At 34.7% G+C, this 13,854-nt stretch overlaps 1 protein-coding gene across 6 annotated transcripts in view; it reads right to left on the bottom strand.

Moving 5' to 3' along the window:
* Window positions 1-392: 392 nt before the first annotated feature.
* Window positions 393-13,854, bottom strand: part of GAB1 (GRB2 associated binding protein 1) — a 131,622-nt gene continuing 118,160 nt past the window's right edge. For 2 of the 6 annotated variants that reach the window (XM_032788383.2, XM_032788381.2), the window contains 5 exons: window positions 10,671-10,760; window positions 8,123-8,216; window positions 7,641-7,764; window positions 4,782-4,904; window positions 393-3,800 (listed from right to left, as the gene is read on the bottom strand). In XM_032788383.2, the coding sequence (XP_032644274.1) occupies window positions 3,642-3,800; window positions 4,782-4,904; window positions 7,641-7,764; window positions 8,123-8,216; window positions 10,671-10,760 (590 nt within the window). In that variant the 3' untranslated portion in view covers window positions 393-3,641. Of the gene's footprint in view, window positions 3,801-4,781; window positions 4,905-5,527; window positions 5,604-7,640; window positions 7,765-8,122; window positions 8,217-10,670; window positions 10,761-13,854 lie in introns of those variants that run through there. The other 4 variants (XM_032788382.2, XM_032788385.2, XM_032788380.2 and 1 more) reach the window with 3 other exon arrangements.

The following is a 13,854-nucleotide window of genomic DNA, read 5'->3' as shown; positions in this document are numbered from 1 at the left end:
TTTTGAGTTGCTCAGATTAGATTCAAATGGCATTTACTTTATTTTATAAATTTTGCCTTGTGCCTTAAATTACCATTGTTCATTGTAAATAATGCGACAAACAATGCAGCCATCTAGTAATTCACAATATACTATACCAACGAAGCAATCTGTAGCTTACCTGTTCCTTGAAAAGAACATAACACATCGCCAAGACAAACTCCTTTTGCATTCACATCTATTGAGGTCCTTATAATAGCACCCATTACTGTAGTACCTGATGCCTCCATAAAGTTAATAACCGAAAATCACAATAGGCCAGTAGTCTAGCTTTGCCTCTGCTTCCTCTAAATTTAGAATTCAGCACATTTTAAAATGTCAGAATCATAGCAACAGAACAGATGAGCATACCACCATCTCTTTGAATGTCCTTGTGGCAATACAAGCTGACAATAATGTAATGCCAAAAATGAATATGAAAAATGTATTAAAATCCAAAAACAGTCAAGAAAACCACTACAGTATTATTTTTAAAAGCATTATGTCCACACTATCTGTAGAGTCTGGAAACTGGTGTTTGATAGTTTCTCTCTTAGGAAAACAAAACAAAAAACAAAAATACTAAATTTTTGCTCACTGAAACTAACATTCTGGATGTTATTGAATTAAGAAGTCTAATAAAATGGAAGCTATAACTCAAGTGAGGACAAAAGTCCACACCAGATACATCATTCACTATAAACTACGCCTTTTGTCTCGTCAAAGAGGGCTAAAATTTTCAAACTTAGGTACTTAAAGTTGAGCACTGAGATCACAAGGAGTCACAAGTGCTCAGAACCTCTGAAAAACCATTCATTTTAGGTACCTATATATTGATATTGGTGTGCAACTTTAGGAAACCTAGCTTTAAAAAAAAAAAATTGGCCCTGAAGCACTGAAATGGTTGAAAGTGTCAAGGAAATCCTCAGACTGCTACTTGTTTATTAAGAAGCAGAGTACTGGAGATAAAAATGTCACACTGAAAAACTGATAGTGCACAATCCTGACTGAGCCGCATTGTCAGGGAGTGAAGGAGGGACAGAGGAGTATCCCCTTTTAGGGGACTGAGAGATTGTCTTTTACAAACACCTCTGTGATCCCTCCCACCACCCCCAAACTTTCCCACTTGTGGAGAGAGTTAAAAGAAAACTCTCAATTTCAACCCAGTGTTTTGAGGCCTCCTCAATGTGTATTTCCATATGAGGGTAAAGTTTTGGCCCCAAGCCCCCTTATGGTAGCCCTTTAATAAGTACCATATTTATTGTTCAGAATAAATGAAAGGTCTGATTCTCCACTAAGATCAGTTTAAAACAGGAGTAACTCCTCTGAAGTCCTTGAAGGACTGGTGCGAGAGGGAAATCAGGCCCCAGCATTTCTGCTTTAATAGTATAAAGAAATTAGTATCCTAAATAAGACTACCCCATATTACATGGAGTACCAAACACATGCTTTGCTTATAGATGCCTCAGTTGCAGTACTGGTGAAGAAAATAAGGAAAGTTTGCTTACCAGCAAGAATAATTATGCACAGTAATGCTTCAGTCCTTGAAAGCGATGTGCATGAGTGGAAGCCTGATATAGTTGCTCCCTTTTTTTTAGAAGAGGGTCTAGTCATAAATTAGCTCATACCTAGTTTTGCTCAGGACCATGGCAATAATTCCACTGGCTTCAATAGGACAGGAATTTGGTCCAATTTTGCAGTTTGGGTTTTATTTTCTCAACAACTTGCTTTTGAAAATACTTTTAGGCTTAGTTTTTTAGAAGTACTGTTTATTGTATCTACAATCTAGCAACTTCACAGAAAAAACTGTGTTTGGTAATTTAGGCACTTTTCCCATATATCTTAATTTTTATTGTTTTCTGGTTCCATTGGACAGAGTTTACACATCAAAACTGAACATTTAATTTATTTAAAATTCACCTCAAAATGCATTGTATTTAGTTTTTTTTGTTAAAAAAGAACATTAAAAGCATCAAAATATTACTAATTTAAAAAGAACCCTTGTTAAGAATAAAACAGTGTACATACTGTAGATTGGAAAAAAACCTAAGGTAGAGTAGGCACAGTACTGAGGCCAGCATGACAGAAAACAAGACTAACACATTCATTCGGCATTTTAAAGGTCTGGACAAAAAGAGATTGTTTATTTAAAGGTATCTCTGTAAAAAAAAGTGTTAGTAAATTTTCAATCCAGACATAATTAATAAATTTAAGTCATTTATGTACTTAAAGAAGATCTATTTTCTTCCTGACAGCTAAATTATGGTTCTAAACCAAGGCAGAGTATTACTTGGAACTGGGATAGTGAACAGAAAGGATCACAGTACACAAAGCTTTAAATCCTGTACCAGGAAAAAGCAACAAGGGGATCAGTTAGTTATAGTATCTATTTTATAAAAAATAGATATAAAATATCAGTTGCATAGGGATCTAAATATAAGGCAAAGCAGAAGATTAAGTAAAATAAAGATTGTAGAAAGGGCACTATAGTGTCAAAACATAGTATTTCCATTTGAATTACTATCTAATTCAAAATCACAGTATCGTGCTAGTACTACAAACAGAGAATGTCAAACTGTCCCATTCATTTCAAATTGAAAACCAACATTAGGACTTCTAAGAAATATAAAACTAAGTTTATTGTCTAAACCTGATCAGTGTATTAGCACAACAGTGCTTGGTACGTACCTGATTATTTATATATTCTACCTTCTGTAAATAATATCAAGGTTACTACTTGTTAAAAAGTGTGAGATCACAACATTACTGCATGCCATCAGTGGTTTGCAGGTTTACTCGACAATTAATTATTCAGTCTTTAAAAGTGTAAGATCCCACCCTGCAGAATCTTCACCCAATGAACACAGAACACTGTCATTAATAAAATACATTAGACATTCCACCACTAATAACTAATGTTTAAGCCATGTTGCTAGATCCTAAAACCAATATAGTTCATTATTATTAAATCACAGCAATTATTGTTAGGAAGGTAACCTGTAGACTTCCAAATATTCTTTGCATGTATTAAATATAAAAACAGTATGTAACTAACATTTATTTCTTGACATTTCAAGTAGATTATTAAATTGTGACACTGCTTCTTCTAAATCATTTCTAAGTTGTTAACATGAAGTTCAAACATTAATTTCCATATCTACATGTAGCTTAATTAACCTAGAATTGTAATGTATAGTAGTGTAAGAAAAAATTCTCAAAATGAATTCGTCATTAAAATTCATTAACTGGGAATACCTGAACCAACATTCTAACTGAAAAAGTGCATAAGCATAGTAATACTACAAATATGTTAAATGAAGAACAAACGGTTTTCTGGGAGCCAAGCAATACTATTTTTACACATTATTTACATCTGATGAATTATCCAGAGATAATTTAGGATCTTAAGATTTCTCTGATGTATTTAAAACGTCCTCTGACTTAGATTTCTTTGATAAATTTTAAGCGTTCTTTGACTTCCATCTATTCATTCTGGAAGCTACACACCAGTGAATTGCCAAGTACTGTTCAGTCAAGCAACATGGCAGTTATGGTTCTGTATTTCATCAACATTCATTGTGATAAATGATACGTCTTTTGTTCTTTGAGGAATAGCAGAATTTTCATTTTACACTTTTAGTTGGAGTTTCAGATTCTGTAGACTGCCTCCCATCAGTCCATGCTTCTCGTGTGCTCTTCAGTGCTAGTGTTTTCTGTTGGTCAACCACAACATAATCCACTCTTTCATCTGCCACACTGCTCCCTGAACCACTGCTTTTTTTCTGGAAAGGGGAGAGTGAGAAAAAGGCAAGTTAACATATATTTACAATAAAATGAAGCCAGGTTCATTTGCAATAGAGCTATGAACGTAATAAGTATTTTTTTAAAAATACTACTACATATACAGAGTACTATCTACTCTATTCAACATATTGCATGTGTTTTTGCTGAGGACAATAAAACACTGAAAGACGTCTCTGATAAAAACTTGGACTTTGTAACCAAACATCAGGCAACACTGACAATCATGTATAATAGCGTGCAATTTTGCTGATACTGGAAAAAATACAAATGAGGGTTGAGAGGTGTAAGGGAATCTGAGTGGGAAGGACTGGGAAGGTGTAATCATAGAATCATAGGACTGGAAGGGAACTCGAGAAGTCATCTAGTCCAGTTCCCGGCACTCATGGCAGGACTAAATATTACCTAGGCCACTGATACAAACACAGCCTGCTTAAGATTTTATTTTTATAGCTCCCAGTTATACGAGATAAGGCTTGGATAAAATATGAAGATTCAGGATTCCAGTGAAGAAATCCCAAGAAAGAAAATACTCGATCTACTGTACACTCAATGAAAGTTAAACCGAAACTTCGCTATGTGTACTGAAGTTGTAGACACTGGCACTTCCCATACTGATAAAATACAGTGACAGTTATGTGACACGAGACCTGTGTAACTCTCAAAAAGAGATTGTGAGTAAAGTTGGTCAAGGATTTGACTTCTCTTATCATGCCTTGACAGACCAAGGTAATAGCTCCATGCAAATCTGTCATTAGGTTATTTGCCAGAAGGGTGCAATATTGCTTCAATGACTGGCCACAATAGAGATCTGCTAGCTAATCAGGGTGAAGCTGCTGGGCTGCTTTTCTTTTTCATTGAGTAGAATAATCCAATCTAAATTTGCAATAACTCATACATTCTTCATGCAGCTCAGTTTTGTACATCTGATCAACCTTTTTATAAACAGTCGTTTTGTTTACCTTACGAGGTGGAGTAGATTTCCCAGAATCTAGATCCAGATCTAAGTATTCTACTTGTTTATCTCCTTTTGGTTTTACCCTAGGGCTACTTCCTCCATCAAGACTGTTGCTGCCGAACAAAATCTGAAATTATAATGAAAAATAATCAAGTCAACAACAATGAACATTCGAACATTCTGCTCAGCCTATTAAACACTATCTACATAGTCAAGATTTTGGAACTCATCAAGGAGATCTTCTGATGTGGTAAATAATTCATATTTTATAGACTATTATTAATGATCTAACAATATTCTAAACAAAAATTAAGTTTAACTAATGTTGATCTTGGGACATAGAGTCAAAAGACAGGAAAAAAATCAAATTTCAGGTAGACACTCCAAAAAGATCATGTCTAATTCCTACATATGAGTGAGCTAAGGACAGTCTATGCATTTTCTGATTGGCACTCTGTGTCTCGAGTTAAACATTACTTAAGTAAAGAATTTTGTATTTCACTATATTACTATTAATAGTCATTTGATAAAAACTCAGCCTTACAATACTGGTAAAGTTTTGAAAAAAACCTTTTGCATTTCATTCAAAAACTATCATAATAACTAATCTGAAAATCCAAAAGAATTATTCAGTTGATAAAACTGCAGGATTAATCTATCTCTAGAAAAGTTGGACAGGGCTGCCTAAAATGAACTAAATTGTATTGCATGAACCTAGTTTTCAATTAGCCCAGATTTTTACCACCTCACCTCCTCTGTCCTCTCCCAGCCTGATCCCTCCCTCTTAACAGGTGTTATAGGAACAGTACAATAGAAGGACTCTTCTCTAAAAGATAAAGAAAAAAAAGGAAGACAGAGGGCAGCAGTCAGCAAAAAATGAAGAGCAAGGCAGAAGGAAAGACAGGGTAAGGCTGACAGCAACTTGAAAGAAAATGCTGAATATTGCTCATTTAACTAAATTAAACAGAAATATGACACGTAGGAACAAGATACATTAAAGTCAATGACAGGAAAAGATGAGAAAATTATGGACTCTTTTTAAAGTTGTAGTTAAAACAATGAAGTTTCCAAAAACTTTATATAATAAGTGCATTTTATAAACCTAAAGTTTTGTAGCCATCTCAAGATCACTGGGAACCCCCTCTCCCCAACGCTTAAAGAGTTAATTTAGGGGGGTTGTTCTGTTTTTTGTTTGTTTTTTTTTTAATTCTATTACATAATTTATTCCATTATCACCAGTGCCTTTAACAGTAGGCGGTAACATGGACAAACAAAAATGGCTACGATTTAAAAAACGGAGTCAATTAAGCATCTGAGTTGTTTGTTACGAACTTCTTTAAAAGGATTTACTATATTTCATTTATAAAATACAAGTTTTATTGTCTGTATCATTGTTTCTGGCATGTGTAATAGCATATTACTCTTTATCTAGAAAAGGATCTATATTTCACACAATTATACAAACATGATGTGTCCATTAAAAACAAAAATCAAAGTCTTAAAATATAATTAAAAGAAAACAAAAGGGATTTGGTACCATAATCTAGAAGAATGAGAGATGTAAGACAGTAGAAAATTTTATAAGCAATGGGCCAGTCCTTTAGATATGAAATTAAACACATTCATTTAAGTTTTAAAATTAAATTTTCTTAAGTGGCATCTTGGTCTAGTGGCTTGAACACAGAATCAGCAAACAGAAATGCCTGATTTCTAATTCTGATTCTGCTACTGATTTGCTGCATGGTTAAAGGTAATTCACGATCACCGTGTCTCATATTTCTCCAGCTGTAAAATGGAATATATCACTGCTTACTTACCAGTAACTCCTTCACAAGGCTGTTGTGAGGATCAGTTAATGCATGCACAGTGCTTTCAAATATTACTATTTGTATTTTAATTCCTATTAAATAAGAATCTAAGCAACACTTAGATATTAAGTGATAAGCACTATGTAAAAAACTTAAAATATCTAAGTTGGGCCTGAGTTGAAAAGTTTGGCTACAGATATTATGAACTTTCCCAAAGTTCAGTGGTGCTCTGAACTATATTTTGGTTTAGGAATGTACTAACCTTTTATTTTAAAATGCTACTGCAAATTCTTGCTTCTATTTGGGTAAAACATGCATCACTCATGATACATTTCAGTGAACACCTAAACATAATGTACACACAGCTAACAACTTCTACACTGTATCTGATGTGAGCAAGTGAAATGAAATTTAATTTAATTCACTTTTGGTAAAAATTTCTTGGATGACTATACTGAAAGCAAAAAGCTATCTGAAGAACAAAGTAGACAATAAAATCATTATCATTTTATCTTGTATACAAAATGGCTCCTTTTTTAAAAAAAAGTATAATAAACATACATATTTTTAGAAAAACTTGAACAAGAAATATCAATGGAGATTTCTTATGACTTTTTTGTTCCTTCCGTGTTTCTTGCAATGATTACTTGCAACATTTCTTTTTCAAATGGCCTGCAGAGTGGCTTGAGAATACTAGCATTATTTATTTCCACTGAAACAGATTACTTACTGACACATAGCCCAGGAATAATGAAAGAAAGAGACGGAAACCTTGGGAAAGAACATATTTTAAACCACTTTGTTCAAAAAGTGTCCTACTCTCAACATATATTGTGGACATACTAACTTTCCTCTTTATTGAACAATTCTACTCATAACATTCTCACTGCTACAGTGTTAAAACAAAGCTAAAATTCTATAAAGATAAATAGTTTTTGGTTTTGATGCAGAAAATGTAAAGAAAGGTTTGTTGACTGAAGAAGGATTTGTGTTTGCATAATTTAAAAGTAAGGACTGCACAGGAAGAGAGTAGTTAAGATGTAGATTTTACATACTGAGTCTTCAGTGGACTGATTTGGATTCATGGGTACATAATTCTCTTCACTGTCATGCGAGTCACTGCTGGAAGTTGTGCTATGAACTGAATCCGGTCTGGGAGACATAGGAAACCTGGAGGAGCTAATTACCAGGAATTATTTTACAAACAATCAAACTAGAATATTTTAAAACTCCTGGTAAATAAAAAAAAGTATATTAGAGCTTAAACTCTTATTTGTCAGCTTTACCAGCGTTGAGTTTTCTGGTTATACATTGTCTTATTATTTAACAAATGATACTGAACAACAAACATACATACAGCTGACACATGCTTGCGCACATGGCTGCGTGTGTGTCCCTCCCCCCCTCCCCCCATGCGCACACAGGAAATCTCAGTCTCTGCTAGAGAGGCTGAAAAAGGAAAGATCACAGATATATTCATTAATGCTCCAGTAAAAAGAAATAAATCCTCTAAAGTAAGAAAAGCTAAGCGACTTACTCTCGTGCAAAACTTCGGGTGATAGGAGATCTAACTGGGGCTTGCAATTCTTCCCATTCTGGCAGAGGTTTTATTTCTAGTGGAGCTGGTTTTGCTATATAAAAAACAATCAATCAATCTTAAAGCACAGAACATTTTAAAACAAATCCAAATTCAGCAGCTATTCTAAGGCTAGCAATGCATAGAAATCAATATAATTACTTTTATTTTAAGTTGCCACTGAGTAAAAGATTTCCATATAAACCCGAAAATACACTTATCAGGAAATGTTCACTTCTGAAAGAGGTTTCTGAACCACTGTCTGTATTATAAACTTTCCAAAATAATTATGATGTTGTTAGTAATGAGTGCTACCACTATTAGAGAATTTTGAAAGCTGAATATTAACGTGCGATTCTATTCTGAAAAGGGAATCTGAAAATGACACTCTAGGATTCCATGTTTATTGTGCCACAATGACTCATCAAATCGGCTCAGTTCACAAGTAAAAGGTAGGGTTGGTTGGTTGCTAGCCTTTTATTTAAAAATTGCCAGTCCTGCAAACTCTACATCTGAAATATTTTCTTGGCTCATATACCTTTGTCAATAATAAAGACTCTGGAAACCCAATTCTGCATTCACTTACATATTTGCAATCCCATTGTTAAGGCTGCAGAGGTGAAAGTGAGAGCCCTTTAACTGGAATTTAGTTAACAAAATTGATGAGTCATAATAGAATCCGGCTCAGTTTTTCATAGGTGATTTAGTTCTCTATACTGCTTAACTTGAGAGAAAAACAGAAGAAACATACCAGCACCATTAACATCAGATGATATGATTCTGAGTAAGGTGCATTTTTACACAATTTTCAGAGTAGAACCACAGCTTAAACGAAAATAGAAATTAAATATAAGTGATTTTGAGTTGTAAAAAACTCAATGGATTCCTGTACTGCAAGACTTTATAGGGAAGTCTATTTATCATCAATCTTAATTTCTATCATACCTGACATTTAAAAATTCAATTATTTTGAGAAAGTAGTTATGAAATTATTATCAACGCTATTAGAGTTTTTTCACAAAACAAACAAAATTAAATATCAGCTACACAAGATTGTTGACAGCCCATCTGACTGCTCTAAGACCAACCTACTTACCAATATCAAACTTCAGCCAGTTTAAAACTAGTTCATACACAGTGAAACCTGTCAGAGTGACCACTTGTGGAACTCTCAAAAATCAATTGCTTAACAGAGGTGGTCTTATAAGGGGGAGCAGAACTGTACTATATTACAGCCAGAGGGACTATTCTGAGGCAGTATTAGGAGAAAGGGTTATCTAAAAAGATCAGCCCTTGGTACAGATTTCTATGTAAATTTTTTTTTTAATTGAAATGTTACAGGTAAGTGATAACTGAACATAATTGCCCCAAACTGTTAAACTGCAGTTAAAACCAGGGCTTTGGAGCTGTGCTCTGGCTCTGCTCCAGCTCTAGGCAAAAACTTGCAGCTCCACTGCTCCGGAGCTGTTCCGCGCTCCAGCTCTGGGCTCTGCTCCAAAGCCCTGGTTAAAATGCAGTAGAGTCACCTACATGTAGCTCAAGAGGTATCAGCATACATCAGTAACTTACAATGAACAAGGTTCTGCCACCTTAATTCATGCTTAGCAGCATCTTATTTATTAGGTAGTCCCATTGATTTAAAAAAATCCCAATAATTTATTTCCATGAATTACTTAAGGAATAAGGTACTACTCAACATGAGCTAAGATGGCAGAACTGAACCTTATCTAAGCAACAAACATGCTACTGGATGAGTGGCTGTGGTGGATACCAGCACAGCTCAAGTGCTTTATAAGGCAGGAGGCTGAATGACAATCAACAGCCCAAGTACAACTACTGTATCTTTAGAAATGCAGTAAGGTCTTGATCCAAAGCCCAATGAAATCAGCAAGAGTCAGTCTATCAATTTAAATAGACTTTTGACCAGGCTTTAAATGCACCTGAAGCATGCTTTAAAGAAAAAAAAGTTTGACATTTGTAATTTGTCTTAGCCCATGTGACTGTACTGGATACCATCACAGTTAGTGTCTATAAAAAAACCAGTCACACTCCACCTTCGTAATGCTCATTTAAAAAATATAAATGAAATCACTGTACTAACAGATAGTCACAGCATCAATCTCTTTGACTGCATCTTGACATTTAGCTAACAGCAGATTATTAACCTGTGACATTTATGTTATCTCTTAATTAGAAGTTCTTTCAGACAACATACCTGTAGACCACATACCCTTGTTTCCAAATAAACGGATACAAAATTAAATCTGAAATATGAGCAGCTATAAACTGAACAGAACAAAACTTATATGTATAAGTGTTAATTTCTGGTAAATCTGAATGTTTTCCCCTGCATGGGAAACACTTTTTATTAGCAAGCAAAATGTGTCCAAATATCTTAGATTACAACATTAGCAGTGACAATGCTTTATTAGAGTTTAACCTTTAAAAGAAACACACTTTTTTTTTTTTAAACAAAGCCCCATACAACATGCAGTTCTATAGTACATACCCTTTCTTCTTGTAGCAAAGTCACCTATGGTTTGTGAATCAGTTCGCTCTAAACCATGTGGTTTAGGTCTTAAAATTTTAGGACTTTGACCTAATTGGTAAAAAGAAGACTCTCTTAATATAATATTTGTTTTATAATTGGAAAAATGGAATTCTGTAAATAAGCAGCAGAACCCCTTGCAGAAAGGCTAACTGCATAAGCATAAGCAAGCTGCTGAGGGAGAGTTTAACAGCCCAGCTAGGTCTCATGCCAGGGCTTAAGCACAACCAAACATTGCATGCAAGAAGCTTGTCTGAAGCAAGTAAGATGTATCTAAAAGGTAGAAAGCTATTTAAAAAAAAAAAAAAAAGGCATTTCTGTTGAATTACAATTTTTAAAAGTAGTTTTGTATAAAAAATTGCCATGTTAAAGGAACATTTAACAAGATATGGAAAATGGTTAGGTTAAAATGAAATTGTAAAAAAGAGTTTAAGTGAATTTCCACTACATCTCTACCTTGATATAACGCTGTCCTTGGGAGCCAAAAAAATCTTACCGCATTATTGGTGAAACCACGTTATATCAAACTTGCTTTGATCCACCAGAGTACGCAGCCCCGCCCCTCAGGAGCACTGCTTTACCACGTTATATCCGAATTTGTGTTATATCGGGTAGCGTTATATCGGGGTAGAGGTGTATATTAATCCTTAAAACCCAACAAAGTCCCTTTATTTTTCTTCCAGATAAGTCTTTTGGAAGTCTTTTTCATATATATTTGCTGACCTGTCTCAAGCTTCCTTCTGACCCTAAAGAAGCAGACATGACTTTCTCTTAGTGTCAAACTTAGTGTGTAGAGGACTAATTCCAGGTTTAATTCTGGGCCATGGGCTGTGGTATGAATTTAAGTCTGCATATGTCCAATCCAGAAGAACTCCCATTGATGTTAACAGGAGGTCTGCATAAAGAGCTAGAGTAGATCGACTGTGGCCTTGATATTATAAATAACGACAAACGTTTCAGATCTGGGTTCCTAAAGACAGGCTCCTGAATCCATATTTAGGAACGCAAATAAAAAAGTGTCCTAATTTTCAGAGGCACTTACTATCTGCTGCTCCTACTTATTTTAAACCTCACTTTAGGCACCCAGGTTTGAACAATTTGGCACAAACTTTTCCTATAGCTATTTATTATTCAGTGTCTTACTGTTGTATTCATAGATATTGTTATTGTTCAGATAATATGCTGCCCTTTATGACCACTGTATTTTTTACCTTTGTATCTCTTCCTTGCCCATCTTTCTTTCTCTATTTCTCCTCTCCCAGCCTTGTCTTTGTCTCTCTCCTTCTTTTGTCCCTCTGCATTGTTCTCCCTGGAGCAAATCCCAAATCTTCCCCCTTCCGCCATGGGCTTCATTACAATTTCCTTCCCTGTCCTAGCTGCTCAAATCATCAGCAATGAAATAGTTAATGTTAAGCTGTAAAGTGTCACCATCAAATTTAAGAGGGAATGAGACTGGTGGAGAGGAGTTCACAGCTATTGTTTCAGGCTATCTGCAGACTCAAAAAGACAGCACTATATCAGTTTATAATTGCTTAACATTTAAAATTATTGGTAACAAAAAATCCAAACATAGGCCAGAATCTTAACATAGGCCTAATCCTTTAAAACAGGTCAAACAACAAATACTGTTTCAGTGCGTTTCACACAGATTGAGGAACTACAACAGCTAACTAGCTAGGCTGAACTACAAACTCCTGCTAAGTTGTGAAGTAAATTTCTCTTTTACTTTTTTCTTCTATTGTATATACTTTAAACCTATACATTTGCAACAGAGATACAGTAGCTCAAGCTATAATATCTGATACAGCACAGTATAATGTTATTACTAGATTACACAAATCTTAATTGACACCTTTTAGATGCAAGAAACTATATTCAAAAATTACAGCTATCAAAAGGCATTCTGTAATAGACCCCTTCAAGAAAGTTTAATTGTCTAGGCAACCTGACCACAAAATACTCCATGTAGTTCATACGAGGTTGTCCATTTTAAATATACATGTGGTCAATGTAAACTTTACCTCCTCCAAATAAAATTTCTCACAGCATCAAAGATACTTTTAGATACTCCAGAAACGAAGTATGAGTCAGAAAGGGAAGAATCGGAATCCAAAGAAGTCTTTTAACTGTAACTTTGATCTAGGGTTCACCAATCCATAGAATATTTGCCAAATATCACAACTATTCAGTGAATACCAATGAAATTAATCAAAGACTAGTATTTCGAACACTATTTGAGCAGCTGTACTCTGCTACTCACACTACATATGTCCATATTTAATTAAGCCTCAAAAATGTGATGAACTGAAAGCATTCAATCACACAACAATTATTTGATATTGTCTCAAGTACACAGTGCTTCAAGGGGGTGATTGAAACTCCAGAATCATTGATCACTCAGAATAAAGCATGTGAGATGTCAACTTGAGGTAGCTCTTTGGGTTTTATATAATTGTGAGAGATGACAGATCTTCTTGAACAGAGAGCTTTTTCCTGGGAAATCAAGCGTCATATTAAGGCTACATAAGGGGGAACATTCCAGCTTAGATGTGGAAAGGGCTAACCTGCTTTATTTGATTTAAAAACCATAGACATCAAAATACCTATTTATATAAATACATTGGGAGGAGAAAGAAACAATACCAAGGAGGGAAAATGCAACAACATTCTTTCATTCCGCCTCCTGTCAGTGTCAAGATTTTTCAGGTACACACTACAGTTTTTAACAACATTTAGTAAAATACAGCCTGAAAAATTGTTTACATTGTTTTTAAAAAATTTTTAAACCAGGCCTTCTTTATTTGATGCTTTTTTCTACTCTATACATCTAACATTTAGCAGAACTTCACTCGCTGCTGGACTACATTTAGCTGGAATTTAAAAACAAAACAAAACACTTAACTTGGAACTGTTTAATGTTCCACCTTCAGCTTTCTGTAACAGAAACCAAGCTGCAAATTAAGAACTGCTGGATCTTACCAACAAGCTAGGTAAACTGCAAATAAATTACATTTAAAACTACTTCTTAGAAGCTAAGCTAGTAGTACAGTAGTGACTTTGCACCGCCATAGGGGAAACCTGGGTTTAAATTCTCAGTATTTGCTTTTGGGGCCAACAAATGCTAGTGAAACAGTGATCATCAACT

This window comes from Chelonoidis abingdonii, chromosome 5 (genome assembly GCF_003597395.2).
Source record: "Chelonoidis abingdonii isolate Lonesome George chromosome 5, CheloAbing_2.0, whole genome shotgun sequence".
Classification (NCBI taxonomy): domain Eukaryota; kingdom Metazoa; phylum Chordata; order Testudines; family Testudinidae; genus Chelonoidis; species Chelonoidis abingdonii.
This window is presented reverse-complemented; position numbering and strand designations above follow the sequence as displayed.